The sequence below is a fragment of the Poecilia mexicana genome, unplaced genomic scaffold, assembly GCF_051168715.1.
Source record: "Poecilia mexicana isolate PSO_F unplaced genomic scaffold, ASM5116871v1 scaffold_1, whole genome shotgun sequence".
NCBI lineage: Eukaryota > Metazoa > Chordata > Actinopteri > Cyprinodontiformes > Poeciliidae > Poecilia > Poecilia mexicana.
In genome coordinates, this window is record NW_028263370.1 from 13,615,419 (window position 1) to 13,642,766 (window position 27,348).

The following is a 27,348-nucleotide window of genomic DNA, read 5'->3' on the forward strand; positions in this document are numbered from 1 at the left end:
TTTTTTTTTCATATATATGTGGATTTTTCTTCAACCACCAGGGGGGCTCTTGAGCAGATATGAAACTTAGTTTCCCTCAATGGAATATATACTAGTCAGTACCAGTCACCGTTTTGCTCACGGTTTTTTTCCATTTGCATTCTGGGTAAAAATCTTTCTACAAACGCGAATATGTCGTCGGCAGTAATCCAACCCCAACCCCCCCCCCAAACACACACACACAAACACACACACACACACACATTTTAACTCCCCCCCCCGTCAACAAAAGTTTTCTAAGGTTTCTTTCTTGAAAAACTAAGACCGGCCCCCGACCAGAAAAGGGAACAGTTATGTGGCCCTCGCAGGAAAAAGTTTGGGGACCCCTGCTCTAAAACAAGCTTAGAGCATCTCTGCTCTGCTCAAGATGAAACCAAAATGTAGATCTGTGTGAAAGGAAACTAACACTACACATAAACCTAACACGTCATCAAATGTAGCTACATCATTTTCTGGAGATGCTGGTCAAAGCTGGAGAAAGTTTTAGTGTTGAGACTAGGGCTGACGTTTACTGTTCACCAGGACAACAACCTTGGACATGTGGCCAGAGCAACAACAGAATGGTTTAAATCAAAGCATATTCATGTGACCCAGTCAAAATTCAGACCTTATCTGAGAATCTGTGATGAGGTCTCAAAATTGAAGTTCACAGAAACTCTTCATCCAATTTAACTGAGCTGGAGGGTAGCAGTCTCGAGATGTGAAAATGACGCAGAGACACATCTTGCTTTCTACTATCAGAGGGAAAGGTGATCCTACCATTTATAAACGTAGAGGAGCTGAATCCAAATACATGCCTTTCTTTTCTGATTCAAATAAAATCTCAGTAAAACACGTGAAATATGGCGGCTGTAACATATCAAAAATCACCAGTTATAAATACTTAACGTGATCTGACACTACTGTTACCTACAGATTTTGAATTCACTAAATATTTTATTCATAAACAGGACTACGTTTAAAGCAGCAGCTGAGATCAGTTTTGTTTCAAACCATTAATCTGCTCTGCCCTGGCTTCTTAGCCTTTAGACCTCAGAAGAAAATCCAGATCATCGTCCGGTTAGAACTCGTGTTTCCTCCCCAATTCTGACAGGCGTCTCACTTCCTCGGGCGCCGTCAGCCTCCCTGCTCCCTCGACACACTCACACGTGCACCCGCCAAATGTTTGAATCTTGGAGACAATTTTATTCCTGGGGCTTTCTGCTCTTTTGTCTGCCCACCCTGGTTAAAAGAGAGAAAAAAACAAAACAGAGGGGGCATTTACACAGTGAAGCACGCATTGGCAAATCTAGTATTGCTTCTGGGTAAAACAAACAAAAAAGAAAAACACACACACACACATTGAAGTGGGGTACACACATGTATCAACTATGTATGTAACAAAGAGCAGAGAAACGGTGCAGAGTCAGTGATGTGTGTCTAACGGTGCTTGCAAGGCCGGTAAAACCTTGCAGCGGTGCTCAGGGAGTGTTTGACAGGCGGTCTGTGGAGACAGCTGGCAGTGCCTTAAACTGGAAGGCTTTTCACCAACATCAACCATCTAATATACGGCTCTGTTTATGTTCTCTTTCTCCTCTCCTCGTTTCTTTTCCTCCTTGTTCTCTCGCCCTTTCTCTTGTCTTCTATACTTTACTTGTTTTCTCTTGCCGTCTTGTCTGATATTTCCTGTTTTCCTGTCTTTTCTACTTCCTCCACCGCCTCCCTCTGCAGAGCTGCGAGAAGGTTGGTACAGTAATGACTGTGAGGCTCATTTGAGGTTCTCCCAACTTTTTTTTTTTTTCTTCAACAAAACATCCATTAGTGTTTTGCAGGCATCGGGGGTTCAAATCAGCTAGTTAAAAAAAAAAGAAAGAAAAAGATCTTTTCCTTTGTGTGCATGTATTTGCTGTGACTTTTTTGTATATTTTTTGATGCAGTTCATAAAACATTAAGCAGCGTGCACTTTCATTGGCATTAATAAAACATTTTCATATCACATGAACCCCACCAACAATGTCCTTTCTGTATGCTTGCAGTTTATTCTAAATCCTGTGAAAGATTCATTTAATCCCTGATTGTTGTTGTTGTTCTTTCTGCTAAGTCTTTGAATTCTAATCGCGTCCCTCCTCTCGCCTTCCTGCCCTCGTCGTCGTTTATTTTAGTGCGTCGCGTCCCCCCTCGCTTCTCCATTCCCCCTGCCGACAGCGAAATCATGCCTGGGGGGAACGTCAACATCACCTGCGTGGCGGTCGGCTCGCCCATGCCATACGTGAAGTGGATGCTGGGAGCGGAAGACTTGACGCCCGAGGACGACATGCCCATTGGACGCAACGTCCTGGAGCTGACTGACGTGCGCCAGTCCAACAACTACACCTGCGTTGCCATGTCCACGCTCGGTGTGATCGAGGCGATGGCACAGATTATTGTGAAAGGTGAGTTCTATGTATGGAATATAAACGAGAAAATGAATAATGAAGACAGTGAGTCTATAATTTAACTTGTAAAGCTTTGTGTGTTTGGACCATAAGTCGTTTTTACTGCAAATTTAAAGTGTTTCTCTGGGACACTAAAGTAAAATAAGAAAAACACAAATCTAAAGAGTACACCTTAAACTTTTTTTTACCTTTTGCCACACCTTCACTGTATTGTACTGTACACTGAGCTGCCACCACGTGATGTTTTGTTTGCTTAGGGTCATGCACTGCAAAAACACAACATCCTACTAAGTGTTTTATCTTTTCTCTTAGTGAACTTGAAATAAGACCAAACTAACTTAAAGTAACTTTTTAAAAAGATATGAGCTTGTTTTAAGTCAATAATTCTTGAATATTCATTTAAAATAATGTCAAATACCTGGCAGCTTTTTCTCTTATTAATTGGGAAAAATGCTTTGTGATTAATAAAATCTGCCAGTTTTCAAGAGCTATTGACTTAAAACAAGGCCCTACCTCTTGCTGAAAAGCCACCATTGACTCGTTCACTAATGTTCTCTAAAACACCTCAGAGACATTCACAGAATAGCTGAAGTTTGGATGATCTTGATGTCTTCATGTTGGTGACCAGAATAATTTTGTTCACATTTGCCTTCCGTAATTTTAAATCAATTGGCAAAGACTGTGGCAATGTTACCATAGTGACTCTTCGTGTGCCTCGTCACGTGATTGTTTTGTAGATTTGACATTTTCTCAAGTTTTAAGTGGTTGATGGGTGAGATTTTATTGCCTTTGCCTCCCTGCAGCCCTGCCAAAGGCTCCTGGTGCTCCTGTGGTGACAGAGAGAACTGCGACTAGCATTACTCTCACCTGGGATTCTGGAAACCCCGAACCAGTCTCCTACTACATCATCCAGGTGTGGAGCAAACACTCACTCAACTACGTGTGCATCATTTTGCGCTCACAAACTGCAGAACTCTTTACATACGATGAAGATTTACAAAAAAAAAAAAAAATTCCTCTAAAATAGATATTTGGAAATATTTTTCTTTTAGTTTTACACAGCCTCATTATTTCACCATATGTTCAGCATAGGTCATTCCCTTAAAACAATAGAGGTTTCAGCATCTGTTAATTAAGTCAGAATTGGCGATGTATGCATTTTGATCTGATGAAAAGAGGTCTAACACAATGTGCAGATATAGTTAAAGTAAAAAAAATATATACAACCAATAAATAAATAAATAAAGCCAAGGTGTCATACTTAAATGGAATAGCAGACTTGCAGAAAGAGAAATGTTTTATGAGGGTTTTTTTTTTCCATTATTATTCATATTCCTGGGCTGAGTCGGTTTGATTAGGAAGCCTGTTCCAAAGCCTGGTGTCCAGAAAGCCCTGTCACATTTGTTTTTTGATTATAGTATGGACCAGAAAAGGTTTGTTTTAATGTCTTTTCAATTTTGAAAAGTGGCAAGGCCTCTTTGTAACACGATGTTTATGCCACAGGGAAACAGTCTTGTAAAATCTTAAACATAGTAATCAACTTATAAAAGTAAAAATTAAAACGTTGCCTCGGTTTTATTTGTCTTAGAGGAATTGTTGGGGGTAGCTGTCAATGTAATAAACAGAAAAGAAATAATTATTTCTTGAGGAAGGATTATCTTTCTCACTCTAACCATTGAACTAAAATTGAAAGTTTTATTTTTTTTATTTATTTTATTTTGTTTTAGAAATGTGTCATGTTAAATTTTTCTACTGCAGTATAAAGGAAATTATGTTGAGGAATTTTATTTACCTTTAATAGGGGTTCCAATAATATACAATGACACACATCCACACAAAACACTGTTTGCACACATCGAGTCACAGAACTTCAGGAAGCAATAGTTTGTTTTTTTTTCTTTTATATATGAACGTAAACTGTTATTAACAGATCATTAAGCAGGGCTATAAAACAAAAGAGCCTCCGGCTGGTGATACACTTTTAAATTCTCAATTTGCTCAAATGGGATCCGCTGTCATGTGGCTGCTCTCCTCCCAGAAGCAGCAGCGAAATTAAATGTAGGAATAAAAAATAGCTCTGACTCAATACTCTGTTTATAAAAAAGCATGACAACCACACTCGGCATGTCGTGTCTCACATCTAGATATGTAGACTGAGATTTGGACTGAATTAGTAATCAAAGGATTGGGGTTTCGTAATTTCTACATATTTATTTATGCTATTAAGCAGGGACAGATTGTGAATGTAACTCCTCTTCTTTTCTTTTGATGTCTCCTGCTCGCTCCAGCATCGTGCCAAGGGTTCAGACGACCCTTACAAAGGGATAGACGGCATTGCCACAACGCGTTACAGCGTTGGCGGCCTCAGCCCGTACTCTCACTACGATTTCCGGGTCGCAGCCGTCAACACCATTGGCCAGGGTCCGTCCAGCGAGGTGGTGGAGGCTCGTACAGCGGAGCAGGCTCCCTCATCGCCTCCTCGGCAGGTAGGAGGACATCTTAAAGGGGTAGTTCGGGATTTCTGAAGTAAGGTTCTGTTAGACGTTTAAAAGTAGTTAATATCTTAGCTACTGCAGATAGGCACCTCTTGGCATCTTCATGTGCAGAGCTGCAGAAAAGTATTTGCCCTCTTACAGATTCCTTCTCTTTTTGGCTTTTTTGTGACACTGACATGTTTTATAAAAGCAAGCTAAGGTTTGTATCAGGCAAAATATTCATTTTCCTTTTATCTGAGCTACACAGACATGTACTTGCTGCTGTGCTTTGGATCATTGTCGTGCTGAATTACCCAGGTACGCTTCAGCTTAAGGTCTTAAACTGATGGCCCGACATTCTTAGGATTACAGTAACTCTCTTTCCTTTAGTCTTGGCCCCTTTTTAGACTAATCATTAGCCTCATTTTCTGGAATCTAAAATATGAAAACAACAAAACAGGAATAAAATGTGAAGTTTGGATTTTGTTTGCCTTTTCATCTTACGCACCACAACGCTGAATCAAATGAGTCTGATTTCAAGTTTTAGTGTTGAATTGCTCAGCTGAAGGCTTTTTTTCTCCTGCAGGTCATAGGTCGGATGCTGAGTGCTACAACAGCAATGATTCATTGGGACGAGCCGGAGGAACCCAACGGTCAGGTGGTCGGTTACAGGGTGTACTACACCTCAGACAACACACTCCCAGTCAACCAGGTGTGTGGTTCTGCGCCATTTGAGTCAATAACTTTAAAATCTGACACTTTATTGGCAGCATTAAAACTGAGCACGCATGTGTTGCATTGATGCGTACAGTGGGAGAAGCAGATGGTCCGAGGCACCAATTTCATCACCATCCAGGATCTGACTCCTAACAAGACCTATTACATCCGAGTGCTGGCGTTTACCTCTGTAGGAGATGGACCTTTGTCACAGGATCTCCAAATTATAGCCAAGACTGGAGGTAAACTTAGAGAAACAACAAAACGATTCACTATGAAAAGCACATCGCCCCATAATTCTGGGAAAACACGACACATAAGTAGTCATATTTTCATTTCTTATTCCATTTCTTCTTCTTCTTTTTAGTTCCATCTCAACCATTGGACTTCAAGGGTGAAGCCAAGTCTGAGACCAGTATCCTGTTGTCCTGGGTGGCCCCCTCGACCCAGGGCGGCCCAGACAGCCAAATCACTGGATACGAACTGGTGTATCGAAGGGTCGACGACACTGAAGAGGTAGGCACAGGAAAAACGGATGGACTGGTAGCGTGGACTGTTTACTTGGTGGCCGGACGGATGATAACATAAATATTAAAAGTGGATGTTTGAGTGGATGGAATGAAGAGCAGAGAGAAGACGACCTGACCTGAATGTTAAGAGCTTCCTCTTATCTGTGCGCCTCTTCAGAGGAAAGTGAGCTTCGAGCCAGCCACCTCCTACTTGCTGAAGAACCTGAAGCCCTTCTCCACCTACACCTTCCAGCTGGCCGCCAAGAGCAAAAATGGGATTGGAGCATACACCAACGAAGTGTCCATTGACACGCCACAGACACGTAGGTTTATCTGCACGCACTACATGGTGTGAAAGTGTGTGGTTGAGATTGGATTTGAGAGAAGAGGGGAAAACAAGCTTCTGTTTTGACAATGCACGGCTACTGAGCCAAAAAGGTGCTCAAAAACACCCAAGCTATAGACCTTTACAAAAGTATTGATGTTGCTTGGATTTTTCATGTTAAAACTAGGACACTTTGGGGGGATTTTTTTGTTCCCCCTGAGTTAACACTTTGTAGAAAAAGCTTTCACAGCGGTGACAGCTGAAAGTCTTTTGGCGTATATCTCTCTATAACTTTTGACATCCAGAGACTAAAATCTTTGCCCATTCTTCTTGGTAAAATATCTCAATCGCAGATGTTGGGCTGAATATTGGGCCATCTCTGAAAAGCCAGTTTTTAAATCTGACTGTTAGATTTCCAATTATATTTACCTCTGTACTTTGACTGGGCTCTTCTAGAATAGAATACTCTGTAGTCCCAGCTAGGACATTTTATTGGTGACTGAGCACATGAAATTGCTCATATACATCACCCCAGAAAGTAAAACAGAACGCTAGACAGATCCATCCAGATGTTCTCAAACGACAGACAATGTCAAGACAGAATTGGAGAGATACAGGCATCGATTTAAACATGCTTTCTTTTCTGATCATGAAAAGAGGTATTTTAAAACTACAAATGATCTTCGGTCTTTGTTTGAATACTGATTTTTTGCTATAAAGAACAGCTCTGTAATGTTTTGTTTAAAAAAAAGCAATGGCAATAGCAATAACATCTACCTGAGGGTAACAGTTTAAAAGCAATAAAAAGCGCATGCCTTGTCAAGAGATCCTTGTCTGTAGATGTTTTCAAAAAATGTATTCAAATTGATACTTACTGGCTCACTCGGTGGTGTTCCTGTTATCTTTACTATTTTATTTTGGTTTTCAGCTTGGTCTCCAAAACAGCATTTGAATAAAATCTTTTCTTTCTTTTTTTTCTACATTTTCAGCTTTTTAAACGTGAACAAAACATCAGGTGTTGGGGTTGTAATGTGACAAAATGTGAACAGTTCAAAAAGTGTGAATACTTTTGTACCTGGTGAAATCAACAAATTTCTCTGCCAAACGCATCTTTATGAGTTCATTTGTTGCATTGTCAAAATGGGGCAATCCAGACTTTAACCGACTTCATGGTTGATGCTTAAACAAATACGTGAATGAATACTGGCATCTGAAACCTGACATCAGAAAAAATACGCACGTCAGCCACCGACTTGAGAACAACACCACTTCTTCAGTTCTTTGAAAACCGAATCATTAAACACAATTTAAAAACATTTGCAATTCTTTTAATTGTGTGGCTGGTTTAATCTAGGGTTTAAATTGATGAATGAATGATTTAGAGTCGAAGCCTTTATTTGTTTGGTATCAATCTGAGTTCTGTCAGATTCAATCAACTACAAGGTAAGAGGCCAGAAATTCGCAGATAGACATGAGAAGTCCAGCATGGACCAGAGAATCTTCATTAGGCAAAGGACAAGTAAGTTACAGCTGGCATCTTTATGTGTAATATCTCTACTCAGTGTCTTTGTGTTACATTTCTTTGAAGTCATTCACTTGTTTTCATTAACCAAACATTTATAGAGATGTGACACCCCTCATTCGGTATCTTTGTTCAGCTATTTTTTGCTTTCTAGTCACACAAAGTCATTTCTCACACACAAGGAGTTTTCGTTATCCAGTGTTTTGTTTTCATTTTATGTTTCTTTGTCTTTTTTGTTCTCCTGTTTCTCATCCGCTCGATTTCATCATCATTCTTTCATGGCAAACACCCTCTTGACCTCTTCATCCGACACAAAACAACTCGCACACACCACCCAATGACATTTACCCCAACAACAACCACCTTCCTCAATACTGGCCTACCAGTTCCTTCAGCACCTCCCCAGGACATCACATGCACCAGTCCCAGTTCTACCAGCATCCTGGTAAGTTGGGCTCCACCACCCCTGGAGTTTCAGAACGGCGTCATAACGGGATACTCCATCCAGTATTCCACAATGGAGGGCAACAAAACGTCCAAAAGAGTTGACGGGATTCCTCCGGGAAGTTCTCCGTATCTCCTGGAAAATCTTGAGAAATGGACCGAGTATGGCTTAACTGTTCGAGCGCTCACGGAGGCTGGAGAAGGACCGGAAAGTTTACAGCTGCTTGTCCGCACCGAGGAAGATGGTATGTTCCTGAAATAAATGCAAATATATTCCCGTACCCGTCTTAGGCTGGTCTGCCCAACTAACAACGGCCGCCGATTAATATTGAATGAGGGTCACCCCCAACTAACAACCACTGGTTGGCAGAGGCATTTTTCTTTCTGTGAGCTTAAGTTTTAAGTGAATGTTGCATCTTAGAACCACTTTCAAATCCACCCATTTTAATAATCCTTGCTTTGATTTCCCTCTAATAACCTAAAAAATTAACCCAAAACTCGGAAATCTCGTCCGAATATTCCTTCTTTCCAGAAGCCCATTTTCTTCCACTGACATTTTTATCCTCCTGCATCTTTTCCTATCCTTTGGAAAGGATAGAAAAAGATCCTCCTGCATCTTTTCCTATCCTTTGAAATCTTGTTTTTTGGTAACGAGGAACTCTCTTGATTTCATTATTTTATAATGATACTGATGATCCGTGCAAACAAAACAACCCACTTACGTCTTGTCTTTCCTTTTCTGACTGACCATGTCTTACAAACAAAATCCTCCCCGTCTTCTTTACCAATTAAAATAATTGAATGTGCATTTCTTAACTGTATTTTGTGCTATCAAGAATCTGCAAAAAAATTTTTGAACACTCACTCCATATTTTTTTAGTCCTTTTTGTTTCATAAAATCTTTTTTTTTTTTCTAAGTCCACCATTTTTAGAGTGCTTTTACTGGAGTCAGTCAGATAACAAGAGGTGACTGGAGGTTCTTTTTTCTCTCTGTCTTTTTCTTTTCGGGTAAAAGTGCAGTTCTTGGCAGCACGAGAGATGTCTTTCTTGATAACAGTATTTTCTCGTTGAATGACTGCCACTTTTTTCCTGCCGCTGGCAACAAATACTTCACTCTCTGCCATTCTTACCTCTCTCTACATTTGCCTCCTGTACTTCACCGTTTTTTTCCAACCATGATTTTCCTCAAGCTCTCTCAGTTTTACCCATCGGCTTTTTACCAGACATCACAGCACTTAAAGACTTTTTGAAGGGTTGTAATGTTTTTTCCCCACCTTTTGGATTTTTTTTTTCTGCCCACCTATTTTCTACAGGACTAAATTGACAGCTTTTACTATTAAGTGCCCATCACTTGTGACCCTTGACCTCTATTCCAAAATGCATTTGTAGTTCCAAGTGGTCCTCCACGAGGGGTTGAAGCAGAGACAGTGAATGCCTCGGCCATTAGGGTGAAGTGGCGAGCTCCGGCACCTGAGCTGCAACATGGACAGGTCCGTGGCTACCAAGTCCACTATGTGCGGACAAACTATGGCGAACCACAAGGTCAATCCCTCATCAAAGACATCCTCATAGATGACTCACAGGTAACACGAACACAAGCAACTATTTACTTATATAGTAATCTGTGCCAGGAGCAATTTATGAAAAACAAAGAGGAAAAGTCATTCGACTTCATTTTTGATTGTAGGTTGCAATTAACCTAAAATAAATAAGACATAAGTGTCTTTTCACGCAGGATGAATATAAATAAATACCACTTTAGGCCAAGCTGATATGCAATGTATTCTGTTTAGAAAGCAATGACCATATTGCTTTTTTACTATGAAAACAGCCTTCGACAATAGTCTCTGAAAATGTTCATTGATGTACTTCTTTAAATTTAGAGGTATGTTGTTGATCCTGTACGAATATTCTAAAGTGTGCATTTTTGTTTTTTTCCTGCTTTATGGCTTCATTGCTTAGTGGGAATATGGGAACTCAGCAGAATATGTAAGTAAACCTTTTGTCAGGCATTTTAATGAAAATGGAAAAAAAAAAAAAACATTACGAGCAGAATAGATTTTACCTTCAAAATCCAGACTGTGCCGAGAGCTTTCACTCCGCTCTCCACTGAGTTTTTGTTCTATTTTTTTTTTTTTCCCTTGAAGACAAATACCAGTACTTATAACTTCCCAAATGAGAATTGAATTTATCTGGCTTGTTTTTATTCAAATAAGTTAGAAAATATATTCTACTAAATGTGGTTTAAAAAAAAAGACAAAAAAGAAAATAAATTAGTTCAGTTAAATGAGATTTCGTATTAAGTTTCTACAATTTATAAAATTTGTTTTTCCATTTCCCTAAGATAATCTCCAAGGAGAAGCTTTTCCATCAAAATGGAAAAAGAGCCTTAGGCACTGCAATTGAACTGAATGCCTTGCTGTCTACAAACCGTTTCTGTCTTGTTCCATCCATTTGGATCTTAAGACCCAGCAATGCCACAGTTGTTTGTCTCTTGTAGCTGACGGAGCCGATGGTTGTTTTTTAGGAGATTGTGCTCGGAGACCTGAAAGCAGACACAGCCTACTCTGTGTCAGTGGGAGCTTACACCGCAAAGGGTGACGGTGCTCGCAGCAAAGCTGTTACTGCATGCACTGCCTTGCCTTGTAAGTGTGCCTTCACAAACAGACTCACTGATAAAAAGGCTCAGTTATGAGTAATCATGTTTAGCTTCATTAATTAACATTAGACGCTGCTAAATTACCGAATTGGTCATACGTCATAATGTCTTACCTTGCGTTGTCATTTAGTCGCACATTATATGTATTATCCCGTTTTGCTTCTGATTATGAGTAATGTGCGTTATAATAACCCTCTAATTATCTTTTCATCATTCTCTTTCTTCTTCTTTTACTGTCTCCCTTTTATTTAGTTCCTGAGAAACCTAGACTGCTGGTTAGTGCAACTAAATTAGGTACTGCTCTTCTGCAGTGGTATCCCCCTCCCAACCCACCAACCCCTTTGCTGGGATACCGACTCACCTTCGGCCGCGTGGATGTTCTTCCCTTTACGGTGGTGGAGTTCCCCACTAAAGAAACCCATTACACTGCTCTGGATATCCACAAGGGAGCTAACTATGTGTTCAGACTCTCTGCCCGAAACAAAATGGGCTACGGAGAGGAATCTGTCAAGGAGGTGACCACTCCAGAAGACGTTCCGACTGGATACCCAGAAAATATCATTCTGGAAGAGGCCTCTGCTACTTACCTCAAACTGACATGGAAATCAGTCCCTCTGATAGAGCAAAATGGAAAAATTACAAAGTACTCTGTGCTGTATAAGGACATAAATAGTCGGGGGAACGCTACGGAGGTGGTGGTGCCCACTCCTGGGTCGAGTGTGTTGCTGGAGGGTCTTAGTGCCGATACTGTGTATGATGTCAGGGTGTGTGCGTTCACAGTTGTCGGTCCTGGGCCGTACAGCCCCAGGATCCAGTTCAGGACGCAACGGCTTGACCAAGGTAGGACTACGCTCACATTCTTGCAAACCCATCATCATTATTCTGGATGCCAGAACCAGGTTCAAATAGCCTTCTGGAGCTCAGATTGTGCAAATTTGCACATACACATGGCCACAAACACTCAGTATACAGTTACTGCATCTTAAGTGTCCTTTTTCATTGTCTTGTCACTGTAGCCTTAGACCCAACAGCCTATTCATAAAGCAAGGTAAGAGTCTTGGGTCTGGGGCAGAGTCTCTGTCCAGTCATGTTGTTTGTAGATCAGATCAAATAGCTAGTTTGAGTCTGCTTCTAAAGAATGAAACACAGGTAAGACTACATAGGTTTCATTTTGCAGAAAAAAAAAATCTAACGCTCTTGAAATCTTTTTGCTCTTCTGCTCCCGTCTGTCCTGTGCTACAGTTTTTGCCACCAACTTCAGAGTGAAGGCAGCCATGAAGAACTCGGTTCTGCTTTCTTGGGAGATCCGGGACAAGAACCCTGCCCAGCCGTTTACTGTAAGTAAATTTTCACTGCATGGTATATAACTAAACAGGTTAATAATATGAACTAATTTGGGAACAAAAATGTACTTATACAGAGTAAAAAGCAGAAACTAAATTAAAATAGGGATGGCACACTTCAACTAGAACCATGTAACATGAAAGGAAGAGAACTTTAGAACCTGAAAATGAATGACTGGACCAACAAGGAGCAAATACCAGGCAATGGTTACTAGGATAAGAAAAAGGAGAAACTAATTACCAGAGTGAAAACAGCTGAGGCTGATCCAAAACCCTAAAACAAGTAGCATTAACACCTACAAAATCAAAATACTAACCAGCAGATGAAAAAGTAAATGGACTATAGAGCAGAAAGGAGCCAAACTGAAAGTGACAACTCAAACTCTAAAAGTCATTTTTACTTTGGCGTAGTTAGGTTATATACTAAAATATTCAAAAGAGGCAGTACCCATCATCTAAGACCAGATTCAACAGGCTAATTTTCACCTGCAGCCCCTGGGTGGATTGTTGGTAAATTTATATGATTGTGATTTTAAAAGATGGAATCACTGAAAAGTGAAAATAAAAACTGAAAACTTACCAAAAGGAAGCAAGGTGAACTGGACATAACTCAATGGGAGGATCTGGTAATGAAGGATTGGAGAATGACATTGTAAGCAGGTAACTGCATTGAGAAATTTTAACTATTAAAGCACAAAATTCTTCTCCAGCTTGCTAATTCATATATAACCTGAAAAAGCAGAGGGTAACCTTGAGGTACACTATGCAAGCTTGCAGGTTGCTAGCTTTATTTTGAAATTATTACCCAATAAAAGTGCGTAATAATTGATCTGCAGCCCGGTGTAGATGTTTTTGCAGTTGAAAAAACAACTGTTTTGAAGTCTGAAAACATCGTACATGTTGTGAATTATGTTCCTAGATTCTGTATGGAAAAGGCCTGTCTGTGGAAGTGGACGGCAAACAGACTCAGAAGCTCATAACTGGCCTGGATCCGGACACCCAGTACTCTTTCCTGCTCACAAACCGGGCCAACAGCGCTGGCGGGCTGCAGCACCGCGTCACTGCCACAACCGCCCCAGACATCCTGAAAAGCAAACCCCTTATTGTGGGAAAGACAAATGCGGATGGAATGGTGACTGTGCAGCTGCCAACTGTGCAGACGACAGCAAAAGTCAGGTAATGACGGGAATGCAGTTCGTGTGGTGGTTAAATAGTAACAAGTTGTTTCCTGTCGTGTAGTTTCAGGTTCATCGTTTTTCAGGTTCAGGTTTTTCTTATTTTATTTATTGGCCTATAACAAAAGATTTCAAACATTTGGCAGCAAAGCACGTCTGAAAACTCCCACAAATGAGAGCCCAGGGCTGATGCTTTCGTCTGTGTTTTGTAACCATAAAACCAAATATAGATAGCAAATGATAGCATTTTTTGCATTTCAAAACCCCGGATGACTCACTCTGCTGTTTACATTTGTCCTCTTTGCAATTGCCATGTTGTTTATGTCTTGAAAAGTGTGGATTTTATTCACAGTCTTTTTTTTTTGTCATTACTTAATCTGTACTGACTGCTGCCTTAGAAACCATTTGTAAAGATTATAGATGATCTCACAATCAAGTGATAGCTTTGTCAATCTACCAGCTTTATTTATCGATATAGAGGCACCAGTCAAAGATTTTGTGCCCGATTCATTCATGATTCATGATTTTTCTATTTTCAAAACAGCGGTCTCTTTGTGTTTTTCCTGTGATCACTTCACATTAACAGAGAGATGTCTAAAAGTCTATCAGCAATTTTAAAGCATGTTTTATGACTTTACTGTAACTTGCTCAACTTTCTGCTTTCTGCTGACGTCTAACGTTCTGATGTGGTGATTTCTTGTTAATAAATAGCTACTCTTACTGTATATTTGTACCTTATCTGAATTCACTGTTGAATGTCTGTCTTTTTAACAACAACTTCCAAAAGGGAAGAGTGAACGTCTGAGCATTTATGCTTTTGCTGGTTTAAAAAAAGCATTTTTTTTTTGTTTGTTTGTTTCTGACAGGCTAATCTCTGATCAGGGCGTGTCAGACTTTTATCTGACGGGCCCAATACATGTATTGGGTTGAAGTGACCCAATACATCAACTTGGGTCACCAAGTTGGTGTATTGTTTTAGGCTGGGTAGTGGGCACTGGAATTTGAATTTGTTAGTTTTCTATTTTTTTATAAATTTGCAAACATCTCCAAAAACCTTTTTGCACATTGTCACGATGGGGTATTTGATGGGGTATAGAATTTTGAGCAAAGAGATTACATTAATGCGATTTTATATATGGCGGTAGCAAAATGTGGAAGCTCTGTAAATACTTTGTCCAAGTTCCTGGTCTTGAATCCAGTGTTGCTCTGCTTCAGGGGTTATTATGTGGTGGTGGTGCCACTGAAGAAGCAGAGAGGAGGAAAGTTTCTAAATCCCTGGGACGATCCTGATCAGATGAATCTGGATGAGGTAAGCAGAGCTTAATGTTGATCATAATGCATATCTTCATAGGACAACGGGGTTCAGTGACAGCAGTGATAATTGTAGGAGGAAAAAGGACATCTGGACAATGAGGGGCCTTTAAGTGAAGTGAACGCTTATGCAGCTCAGGGAAAGTAGACGGCAAGGCTGTCTGTACCGCATTTATTCCAAACAATGATTTTGCATACCATTTCCCATCTAATTTCACTTCCGGGTACTTCTAAAGACCTTATCACCTCATTATGCTGTTCTGAAGGCACATTCTTGTGTCTAAGATTAGTTCAATAACCTTTTTATGGTGCGCTGCTTAATTTATCAGCGGATAAATGTGACGGCACCTCAGCTGATGAAGACAAATTTGCCTTGGAAACAATGCTTTCTGCAGCCTATTGCTCCTGCACCGATGGGTTTTTTTTATGTTGGGTAAATTATCAGAGATTTCTTTCTTTAAAGAGGTGTTGTTTAGGATTCAAATATACTAAAACACTTTTAGCAATTTCAGTGCTTTTCCAAAGTATTCAAACTCCATGAAATCTTCCACTTTTTTCATGTATTCATCCCAAATGTGTGTGTGTGTGTGTGTGTGTGTGTGTGTGTGTGTGTGTGTGTGTGTGTCTGCGCGCGCGCACGCGTGCTTGGGATGTCATGTGATAAACCCTCACAGAGGGGTGCAAAGTTATGAAGTGAAATGAATAGGACACATGAAAATTATGATTTCCCTCCTTTACCCCAAAGTTAGATGGACAGAGGGTTTGTTTGTGTCTTATTTAATCTTGGTGTAAATACAACAATCCAGAGAAGAAATCAGGGTCAGTTAGAGGGCAGGAGTGAACAAACAATGCCCTGAAGACCTTGTAGAGAGGTTTCCACAATCTTATGAGCACTGTTTAATCCCAGAAACAGAAAGACTATGACAACAGTTGCACACCTACCAAAACATGGCCATCCACCTAGACTGATGGGCTGGGCAAAGACTGCATTAATCAGATAAGCAGCCTAAAGGCTCATGGTTACTGTGGAGAAGCTGCTCAGATCCATAAACCAAAACCCCACATATGGTGGTTCTGCTCAATTTTGCCCCGGGGTGCTGAATAGAAATGCACCCCGCATTTTCCAATATTTTTTTTTTTGTAAAATATTTAAGACCCAGCATCATTTTCCTTCTACTTTATAATTAGGGGCCAATTTGTGTGGTGCCATTAATTTCATTGAAGTTTGCAGTTGTAATGTGACAGTGGAATACCTGTGCAAGGCGCTGAAAGGACAATTACACCCAACTGTTCCCTCACAACTCTACCATTTACCTTAGTATGATTGAGTACTTTGTACATCTTGTTTATTCGCCAACACTTTCCTTTCTCGCTCATCTAAATAAGTTTCTGACCAGACTGTCCCGCTGCTCTCCCTTTCAGCTCCTCCGAGAGATCAACAGGACAAGCGTCAGCCGGGCCCTTCGCATCCGCAGGCAGGCTAGCCAGTCAGAGCCCAGAGCCTATGTCACGGCTCACTTTAAGACCCTCCCACTGGAGTTCACTTTAGGCGACAGCCGAAACTACGGCGACTTCCGCAACCGTCCTCTGCAGGGTGGGCAGGAGTATGTCTTCTTTGTCCTTGCTCTCCTGGATCTCTCAGAAAACGTAAGCGTGGTCTCGTGTGCTCGGGAAACAGTGTTGTTGATGCAAAAAAAAAATATGCTAAAATGGCTGAACTCATGACTTCCTGCAGACAATGTTCTCAACCAGCCCCTATTCTGATCCGGTGACTGCATCGGACGTGGATCCCCAGCCGATTGTTGACGAGGAGGAGGGTCTGCTGTGGGTCGTGGGCCCTGTGCTGGCTGTCATCTTCATTGTCTGTATCGTCATCGCCATTCTTCTATTTAAGAGGTAAGAGTAACCTTCTTAGAAGACAGATTGAGATATGATTCGTTGTATTCATCTGAAAAAAAGAGGAATTAAAAGCCATTATCTCATAGATTTCCATTCAGTTTGAATCATTTTTGTCCCTGTACTCTGTATTATCGCCTATATATGGATGGCAGCATTTGCTTACATAAGAGACAGAGTAAGATAACATTACGAGCCATTAGCGTTCTTAATGATAATCATCAGCTCTGCTGGCAAGAGGTTGTTTTTTGTTTTGTTTTTTTTAATGCACATAAATAATTGCTGTGACAGATGTGGCATAGCAAAATTGTTAACCTTGATGCCAATAATCTGATGTTCATAAGCCCTGGAGGGTTACTCCTAGAGATTCCTGACTGTTGATGTCTCATCTGGAGTTAAGTTGCACTTGGAGCCATGTTTTCTAATCCGTTATTCGATGTAATGGCGTCAGTACGGTTAGCCATGATGCGTATCCAGTGCATAGCAATGAAGTTTTCTTTTTTAAATCTACCGTTGCCCTTTGTGTCCACAGGAGGTGGTATTTTACATATCTAATGCCATACCAAGAATCTGATTAGTGTAAATGTGAAAAAGAAAGTGATGAGCTCAGGATTCCTTTTGTCTCTGATGCACTTTGATCGGACACTAATGGTATTCCTTCTTGTCTGTCCTTTTATCCGCACATCCCCCCCCCCTTTTGGATCCAGCAAACCTGACAGGTAAACAAGCACTCCTTATTTACATTTCCTCTGGCTTACAGGGCCACTCGCCCTAAAAAACCTCTTCAAGGACTTGTGCAGATATTAGACTGAACTAGTGTCAAATTATGCGAATGTGGCTTTGATAACTGCTTCTTTACATTAAGTGATTATATAATTCAAGAAGAAAAGCTTTATACACTGCATTGGATAAATATAGCAGCCAATATTATGGGAGTGTAAATATTATACATCAGCTCACAAGATGTGGTAATACACGATACCAGGTTCATAAAACGACAAGAAGAGGTTTTAGCAATCTTCTGGCTAAAATGAAGAATCTATTTTTGTTGCTTAATGAAGTTTAATCAGTGTAGAAAATCGATGTCTAGGTTTGACAAACTTATGCATTACAGTTTTTATGCTTCTCCAAGTCTAAGGTGGTCTTTATGCTAAAAAGCAAAACATATGGAGAGTGCTTCCCTTTCGTGTTTTCACGATTACATTAAAAGCAGAGTTGGACTTTCTGGTTAGGTTTGATTAGCTTAGAAATTTTTAGATTTGAATTAGCACTGTTACCTTGCAGCAAGAAGGTCCTGGGTTCGAGTCCCACTCTTTCTGCATGGGGTTTCCATGTTCCTCAAGTGCCAAGACAAAGCTGTCTTCCTCCAGTGATGCTATTCAAAGTGCCTAGAAGTCATTTGTATGTTATTTGACAAAGTTTGTTTCTTCTATACCCACAGTGCTGATAGTCTAATCAAAAGGTTTTGATGCTCTTCTGAATGTTGTCAACCAGGCAGAGGAACCTGAGTTGGTTCTGCAGGAACTATAAATTGAAAATAGAGATCTTAGGCTACCAATAATCACGTCCAATTATTGAGACATTGGAAAAAATAATTAAGTTTGGCCTAAGAGTATAGACTTAAACTTAATTTCATACCAGGTGTTTTAGATACTGAGCCAGATTTCATCTGTTGTTCTAGGAAAAGAGCCGAGGCCGAGGGAAGGAAGGGCAGTTTTCCCTGCAGCAAAGCCATGTCCTCCCACCATCCCACAGATCCTGTGGAGCTGCGGAGGATCAACTTCCAGACTCCAGGTAGGTGGGAGACGTATACAGTGCTAGTGAGAAGTTTACATACATGGATCTTGAAGATTGCATTCATTTAACGCCAATAATATTTTAAGAAGACTTGGGTGCATAAGTTGGAATTTAGATTTTCCCACACACAGAGTCAGAGTTAGTTTATACATACAAGCTCAAATGTAAACATAAACCCACAGTTATGTTTTTGCTGAACCTATTTTTATATTGACATGGACTTAAAGGGTGACAACTGGGAAAGAAGATCTTGCACTAGACCTAGCACTCTACCAGTCATCAGGCTTGGTGGCGACAGCGTCATGCTAAGGGCCTGTTTCACTCTGTCTTCTCTACTGGTGCATTTGACACAAAAGAATCAAAGAATAAAGATGGAAGAACTTCTCCAAATGTTTCAACTTTCCTTTAAATCAATATTTAGCTGGCGTGATGCGTGGTGTATCGGCACTAACATTGGTATCGGCTGACATTAGTCATTTTTTTAAGTAAAACTGGTTGGATATTAACAACCGATATTTATTTCCATTTTGTTGCATTTGCCTTTGCAATATCAATACAGGCTATTGATATTGACCCAAGTTCTCATATCTTTGTGTCTGTAGTTAGACAGTTAGAATCTGGTTGAAAGTAAAGGAATAAGAGAAAAGTCAGACTCGTTTCAGGAAATCAAGCAGTTTTCCTGCTCAGTCGTATGAAAACAGCTTAAATAACTAGAACAAACCCCAGTACTTTGCTCAAGTTAAAGACATTTTACCTTCACTTAGAAACTGATCATCATGACCCTGTGTGGATTGGAAGATATTCCAGAGAAATTCAAACTTTTGCAGCCAAACAAAACTTTTTAAAAATCAAAGTTCTTTGTTGCATTGTCATGTCACTCTGAAGGAAGAACAGTTGAAATGTGTTTTTAAAAGCAGACTGAAAATTCATAAAACGTTCCTGCCTAAACGATGAATGTGTGTAAACTTCTCACCAGCACACACAGGCTAAACATGGAATGCTGGTTCTGGTGATTGTTGCACTAATGAGGTTAATTTTGATGTTTTTTTTTTTTTCCTTTCGCAGCTTATCGTGTATCAGTCTACCGTGGTTATCGCCGTTTGTCAAGTCAGTTAGTCTCTCTCTCTCTCTCTCCTTCTTTATCTTTCTCTCTCACTCTCCCTCTATCTGTCATACTAATTAACCTTCCATTCCATTCAGGACGAAGCAGCTTTAATTGACAACATTTCACCGAGCAACACCACAGAAAACAACAACAACAAAAACAAAAAAATCCATGCTGATTTTTTTTAACCACCTGTTCTGTTGATTCTCACCAGCAGCGCTCATACGCAATCAGGACGCCTTTTTTTTTTTTTTTTTGTACATCATTATGATTTTATTCTGCCCGAATAAAAGTCGCCTGCAAAATAATTAACTTCCATTTGCTTCTTGGCAGTACTCTAAACAACACCACCTCAGAGACTACAGCTTTTAATTTTTTTTTCTTCTAAAATAGTTCGGTTGCACAATGTCGGTATCAAAACAACGTCTCACTGTTTCTCGCTGTGCTTGGCAGGCATGGCAAGTCACCCGCCCGTCCCCATCTCTGAGCTGGCAGATCACATTGAGCGCCTCAAGGCAAATGACAATCTCAAGTTCTCTCAAGAGTACGAGGTAGGAATGCTGATTATCTCCAACTCGGGGGAAACTCATCTGGTTTTGTTGCAGTCAGTCATGTTTATCAGTGCCATGTCATTTTTCAATTTCAGTAGCCTCCGCGTTGACATCCCCTTTTGATTTGCTGACTTTGAAACGATACAAGATAAAGTCCATTTTCCTCCCTTTTACCGTTGTCTTGTTCTGCGTGCAAATATGAGAGAGAAAATGTCAAATTTGCGAGCTCGAAAGGAATTTGCTTTCAGCCAGATGATTATCGGGCTCTTGTTTCTGCGCTCTGGTGTCGAAAGAGGGAAAGCAGCAATCAAGGAGCAGCCGCAAAGAAAGAAAATGTTCTCTGAAACTTCTTTACTGGATGCGTCCAACTCCCAGCACAGTTAATGTAAAGCAATGATGGTATTAACTTGGAGATAGCGGTGTGCCTGAATTTTGGTAATGCTCGCTAACAAAAGTGGGCAGATCAGCAGAAATATTTCCAAGCACGCCGGCTGTTACAGCAAGAGCTTGCATTACAATGAGCTCCGCAGAGAGCTGTTAAAGCAGTAAAAATGTTTTGTTTTGCCACAAAAAAAAATCATGTCCACCAAAGGGCCTTTGGGTGAAGGAGAAGGCATAAAGCTCTAATTGGCTACCACAAGAAAGAGACAGATTGTGCGTGACAGATGTATAAAGCAATTCTAGGACACATTTAGGAAAAAGCCGAGAAAAAAAAAATAATCCAACGAGGGCATTTAGCAGGAGGAAAAGACAAGACGGTGATGGAGAAGCTGTGTGTGTGAGACTGTGGTTGGCGCGGGAACCGCTCTGCTGGGCCTCACATTTTCTCTGCATGACTGTGTGCTTTGTTCGCTTCTTAACCCTCAGCAGAGGAGCATAAGAGATGGGTGGAAGAGCGGCCGAGGAGCAGGAGGGAGGCCAGAAATGATTGCGGTGTGATAATCAGACACACTTGGTGTTGGCACTGTGTGGAAAGCCGTCTTGAACTTACGAGTGCGCATACATGCACTCAGCCAGCACCACTCCTGTCCATTTTTCCTCCACAAAAACCATAATTATGTGTCGTAAAATATTCAAAATTGCTAAATTGCCTTGGCTCTTCCCTCTTTGTGCCTCTCCATTGACAGCCCTGTAATGACCTCATGTCTGCCTCTCCCAGCTAACAGCAACGGTTACACTGTAATTACCCTCCAGGAGCTTAATGGTCTGACACAACCATCCTCTCTCTACCAATGGAAATTTATTGTGCTTTTATCATCTTTCCCTGGTAGCGAGTGTGTCTGTTGAAAATGGAAAGTCTTCCTTGAAAAGGGATATCATAAGTATCCGTGTTCCTGTCCAGAGTCACTAATGTGCTCGTCTTAAATTTGCAACGTGTTTTTAATAGTGGCTTGTCGCTGGCGCCTCAGCGTTGTTTGACACTGTTTAATTTAAAAACTCTCTCCAGTGTCTGGTGGGAAGTCAGTTTTAAGTTAACGGCAAAAACGTCAGTAAATTAAGTATTTCCCCTTACAGAAGTCTCCTGTTTTTGCAAAATGATTTAGATCGTCATTGAATTTTTAATATCCGATAATTTGAGTAAATACGATATGCAGTTTTCACATGATGATTTCATTTATTTAGGGTGCAAATTTTTCTACAAGGAAAAAGAAGACTCATTGCCAGTAGTTGAGAATGCTTGGTGCAATTACTTTGGTCCATTTTGGTTTGGAAACCTTCCTGCCTTAATAAAATAAATCATTGTGTGTTTATGAGTGACAATAACAAGAAAAACAATACCCTTTGCAACACCGTACCCATATGTCATTAATCAGACAGTAATTCTTTCTTTAGTATACTGGTTTGAAACCACACTTAATGCTTTGATTTTGAATAAAAGCACAGAAGATTGAAATAAAAAATCCTAAAACAAAATTGTATGAGAAAATTTAATTCAAAATGTTGCGCTCCCCGTTTTCTCCTGACTTGGGAACAGCATCGGGAATACACTGGTTTGTCGCTGGTTCAAGGCATCAAGGGTTCAGCTCTTGACCTCTTCTTGTACGCACTGATGATGGAAAACGTGACAAACAGGGTTGGAAAGGAATCCATGTGTGTCATGATGTTTGTAGACAATGCGTACAGGGAAAGCAAGGCTTTTAAGTGGTAAAACATAGTGAATGTGGGTGAGTTCAGGTACCTGGGGCCAACTGTCTAAAGCAGGGGGTTGAAGACGAGACTTCAGACTGGATGGACTCGTTAGAAACAAGTATTGTGAAAGAGAAGGTTTACAAGGTGGTTATGAGGGTTCTCTGAGTTTTGGTGTGTGTTTCACACACACACACATCCACATGATGGTGGTATGCCACATTGTAGCCACAGCTGTAGGAATTGAGGCTGCCATACAAACCGTTTGCTACCATCAGCAGGCGAGGCAGGTGAAGCGAAGACAGATGAGCAATCAAGAGCCATCCACAAAGGGAGCAGGCTAAAAAAGAAGATAAGATAAATCATCAGTCTAATAAATCAGACTTCTACATATAGCAAGAAATCTGAACCAGTATAGGCAGCTGACAGACGTCAGAAGTACATTTATAAATGATTTCTTTGCTTTTGTACTGAGAAAGATTTTGCAGTTTCAGATATAGGGAAAGGAACTTAATACCATTAGGTTTTTGCCATTGTTCGCTCTAATTCCACCTGAAACTCATAACTATCCATAAAGGATTCTGTTTGGTCCTACTAACCAAACTTTGACCATTAATGCATAGCATGAGGCTTTTTTCATCTTTCAAAAACTGACAGCCATGGCGGCTACATCCATGCATTTGTAAGATAGTCAATATTTCTGTTACTTTGACATTTTTGTTTGAAAATTACATTAAAAAAATTTTATATAAAAACTAAGATGAATATGAGTCAGTTCTTGGATTTTTTTTTTTCTTTTCTTGCTATTATGTAAATCCATTTCCTGTCGATTCTGAAAAAAAATCAACACATTTCTAAATCTATGTTGTGTGTTGCCTTTGTGTCTTCCAGTCCATAGACCCATCTCAGCAGTTCACATGGGAGAACTCTAACTTGGAGGTCAACAAACCAAAGAACCGCTACGCTAACGTCATTGCATATGATCACTCGAGGGTCATACTCTCCAGCATTGATGGTAAGAAACAATTCCTCAGACTTGCAGCTCTTATTAAAGGCATATTGAGAGTTTTAGGTTTGGATGCAGTTAGATGAAAAAGTTACTAAATCAATTTTATGAGAAAAAAAAAATTGGAGAATTTGCTGAGTCATGTACATCCATTTCCATCATATAGCATTTTTTAAGGGGTTTGGTTTTTTTTTTTTTGTTTTTTTGTTTTTTTTGTCTTAGCAGCAGCCAAGCTAGGACCGGTGTAATAATAGAGAAAATCTGTAGAACCACAGCCGGGTTTCGATGCCAGGAATGCTGAATTGCGGGCACAATTTGCAACACTATAATCACAAGTGTGACAGGATTTTAAAAACACATTCAGTGAGACAAATGATTAAAGAAATTCTTGAGGGAAATTAGTTGCTGTTAATTACCGACATTACCTAATAACTGTTAAACCAAATATTGTTGTCAGATGCAGTAGAGTTACATTTCTGGAGTTTGAATACTGCACATACAGATGCTGTTCCTTACATTGGTTTTATGAAATCACACAAACAACACAACTATTTAATGCGAGGAAGTAACGCAAAAAAGAGATGGGCAAAAAAACTATAAAATTAAACTAATGATATCGATTTGATAAAAGAAATAAACACAAGTAAGTAAACACAACCTCCCACATATGTAGATCTGGACCTCTCGCCGTTCTGTCAATGCTGCTTTCCTTAGTCTCACTGACCGCTGTCCTGGCACAACACCTGTGCCGGTGCCAGGGGCTGCTGCTGACGATGGTACTGGAGCAGCTGCGCACATTCAGTGAACCGCTATCAACTATCAATCTTACATGGTTCTGGCTTTAACATCCCATCTGGATCTCCATCAAATCCCAGGTCGCATTATCCCTGTGTCGAAAATGTTTATTGTCACAGATAGGGTAAGGATGCCTGGGCTCTACACCTGCTCATGAGGCAACCAGGGCCAAAACCTTGCTTTGCTTCTATGTGCTTTGGAAATTTTGGATTTCTGTTGAACCTGTGATAGAGCTGCACTGATCAGAGATTCGTCCTGCTCATGCCGATTGTAGCCGATTCAGTTTTTTTATTTTATTTTGCATTAACCTGTCTGCTGTTAACGATATTTAAAAGCAATTAAATATTCCAGCCGTTTTATGATGAATGGTCTTTAGTGATTTATAGAAGGATGAAAATAGTCGACATTTGTGCGTGAGACTAGCCAATGTGAAGTAGGATTTTACTGTTTAAATCAAAGACAAAATGAATCTTGGTTTCATTGCAAGTAAACGGTTTTTACAAAAGTGAAAAGCAAGCAACCTGGAATAAGGTAAACAGACTGTTTAGCAAACCAAAGAGAGGAAGTGACAGATTTACTAATACTTGGCCTGCAATTTCTCAATTTCTGAGCAACTCCCAGCAGTCTGTCATGGTCTCTGCCATCATTCTGTGTGCCTATACATCTGTCTAGTACACAAGAGCAATATGCTGGGTAGCTCATTGTTTCACCTGCTGCTCTTGCATTGTTTCACCAAAAGACCAGCTGCAGTAACTATATGATGGTGTCTAGACAGTTTGGTCCACTTTCAGAAAGCAGTGAAAGTGCATCAACCTGAAACTACCAAAGTAGGAAATGGCAAAAGCATGAAATTCCCAAAAACAGCTGAAATGCACCTCTGTTTTGTTGTAGCTAAAATTAAGAGTTTATATTCTTCCTTAAAAATCTATATTAAATGTTTTTTTGCACAGCTTCTTTTTATTTAGACTTCATTTTAAACACCTTACTCTTTCTCAAAATCGCTTTTTAATACAATAACTTCCTCATCTAAAAGTGCTGAGTTTACTGGTCAGATAAAAATCAGATTTTTTCATTTTCAACCAGTCATTGATTTGGACTCGTGAAGCTGAAAATCATCAGCTGGTGATTTTTTTTTTTTTTTGGTGCAGTTCCAGTCTGCTTTCAAGCACAATTATTAAAAATGAAGAAAAACGTACCAACTAACAAGGGGTGTGTGGAAAAAGGCTCTCTTCATTGAATTTATACAATATGCTTAAAAATATTAATGTTAATGTTCTTATTCTGCATTTTATCATATAAATTATATTAAACATTTCATAAAGTCTCACATGGTTTTCTATAATAGATATAAAATAGTGTCGATAAATCACAGAAATCTTTCCACCTCTAATGGCACCCTAATGTAAAACCGATTTCATAAGACGCAGTAATAACTTCAAAGTCAGAGGATTTGGTTATGAAAATATGATCTTCAGACGACTCAGTAATACATTCTTTGTGCACCACTTTTTCCTGTGGTGAATGATCTAAAATGAGAACAGGAAGCAAATAAGAAAAAAATAGTCGTAGTTATGTTCTGATTGTGCGTTTGAAGCATGCTCACCCACCTCAGCTGGGAAGGACCCGAGGCAATGAAACCGGCTGCTCCAATGCTGAGAGAGGGAGGGAGTGGGAGGCCAAGCCCAAACAGATGAGCCTTATCTGGGCAGAGCATGTGTGAGAAGCCCTTCCACCCCCATCTGTCCTGGAGCTCTGGCTTGTCTGTCTTCCTTTCAGCTTTGAAAACATATACTCTTGAGCACGTCCAAACCCACAGTACCACACATTCATCAATGCAAACATGCACGCACACACACACATTCACTGTGCTGTAAATAAAAAACAAACAAACTTGGAAATAAAAAATAAAAAAAACAGAAACAGAATGTGCAAAAGCACAGATATGCACTTTTTGCTCCCAGTCTCCTTCGCACATTCATAAAAGCACAAGCTCTGCCAAGCCAGTACAGCCACCGAGAAAGTGGAAGTCTTTGTGCGTTTATCTGCAGAATGCCTCAGTTTTAGTCCCTTGCAATAAAGTTAAAGCGCATCAGAGCATAAAAGCCGTCTGTCCTTTAAAGACTGAGGTTGATAAACACATGTTAGAAGCTTCTCTTTACTGTCTGTCCCCATCCCATTGGAACTAAGATGTGTGAAAAAAAAAATGAAAAAAAAAGTCTTTCATTTAAACGGGTTTGAGCGTCTGTGCTGTGTGAGATGTCAGGTTGGGGTTTTACGACCGCATGGGTCGACCTCATAAAGTAATCTGGCTCAGAAAATCTGCTGCGATACTTTCTTTCTGTGAGGATTCTGCTCCCCCCCCCCGCCTTGACTTCTTCCTTTCTTTAAACTGTAAACCGTCATCAGAAATCTCTAAAGGATTCTCGTCTCCCACCTCGGCAGAATCGGGTCATGGCTCAACGCGCAACGTTCATTTCTGAACGCATGTCTTTGCGTGTGCTTTGGTGTTTTGCCGTATGCATGCATGTTTGAGCTGTGACTCAGTGATTTTTGGGATTATGGTATTAGGCCCTAGATGAGCGGGCCTGATCCCAAATCAAACACACACTGACGGTCTCCCACATCACACACACTCGCACACAATCCCCTGCAGGACAGGCAGCGTCAGCCGAGTCTTACGCAGAGAGAGCCTTACAGTCGTACTGCCATTGTAGGCGAAACATCCACAGTATACTCAGATTAGGCCCATGATCGTCTTAGCTTGTATTATAAAACAAGACGACGGAACAATCCAACACCAGAGGACACTGGGCCTTGTGAAAACATTAATCCCAAGAACTTATATGATTTTCAACCTTTATTACTTTGACATAAACCATCTCAGAGTGGTAGACTTTAATAATCCATTTCATTTTTTCCCCCCTGTCATACAGCTTAATCATAAGAATAATTGATGTTCACTGGGATGTTCGCATCAAGAACCGCGATTGTTTCTTAATCAGCTGCTTTTTAAAAACTTGTGGGATGTAGTGATTGCACTCGATATTAATTGAATGAACACTATGGTTCTTTTTTTATTATTATTTTAGAAATGTACACTCACCAGCCATTTATTATGAACACCTGTTCAGTTGTCTTT

General features: G+C 40.2%; 1 protein-coding gene across 1 annotated transcript in view; it reads left to right on the forward strand.

The window, feature by feature from the left end:
• The window catches only part of ptprdb (protein tyrosine phosphatase receptor type Db), a 227,288-nt gene that overhangs the window by 179,976 nt on the left and 19,964 nt on the right, over positions 1–27,348 (forward strand). The window contains exons 12-32 of the mRNA XM_088004866.1: positions 2,181–2,450; positions 3,257–3,366; positions 4,742–4,939; positions 5,514–5,639; positions 5,739–5,886; positions 6,012–6,160; positions 6,332–6,476; positions 8,387–8,689; positions 9,834–10,027; positions 10,407–10,433; positions 10,972–11,089; positions 11,356–11,943; positions 12,346–12,440; positions 13,366–13,622; positions 14,837–14,930; positions 16,355–16,579; positions 16,668–16,828; positions 17,536–17,547; positions 18,510–18,622; positions 20,184–20,281; positions 23,300–23,423. Coding sequence (XP_087860992.1) covers positions 2,181–2,450; positions 3,257–3,366; positions 4,742–4,939; positions 5,514–5,639; positions 5,739–5,886; positions 6,012–6,160; positions 6,332–6,476; positions 8,387–8,689; positions 9,834–10,027; positions 10,407–10,433; positions 10,972–11,089; positions 11,356–11,943; positions 12,346–12,440; positions 13,366–13,622; positions 14,837–14,930; positions 16,355–16,579; positions 16,668–16,828; positions 17,536–17,547; positions 18,510–18,622; positions 20,184–20,281; positions 23,300–23,423 — 3,555 coding nt within the window. The remainder of the gene's footprint in view (positions 1–2,180; positions 2,451–3,256; positions 3,367–4,741; positions 4,940–5,513; positions 5,640–5,738; positions 5,887–6,011; positions 6,161–6,331; positions 6,477–8,386; positions 8,690–9,833; positions 10,028–10,406; positions 10,434–10,971; positions 11,090–11,355; positions 11,944–12,345; positions 12,441–13,365; positions 13,623–14,836; positions 14,931–16,354; positions 16,580–16,667; positions 16,829–17,535; positions 17,548–18,509; positions 18,623–20,183; positions 20,282–23,299; positions 23,424–27,348) is intronic.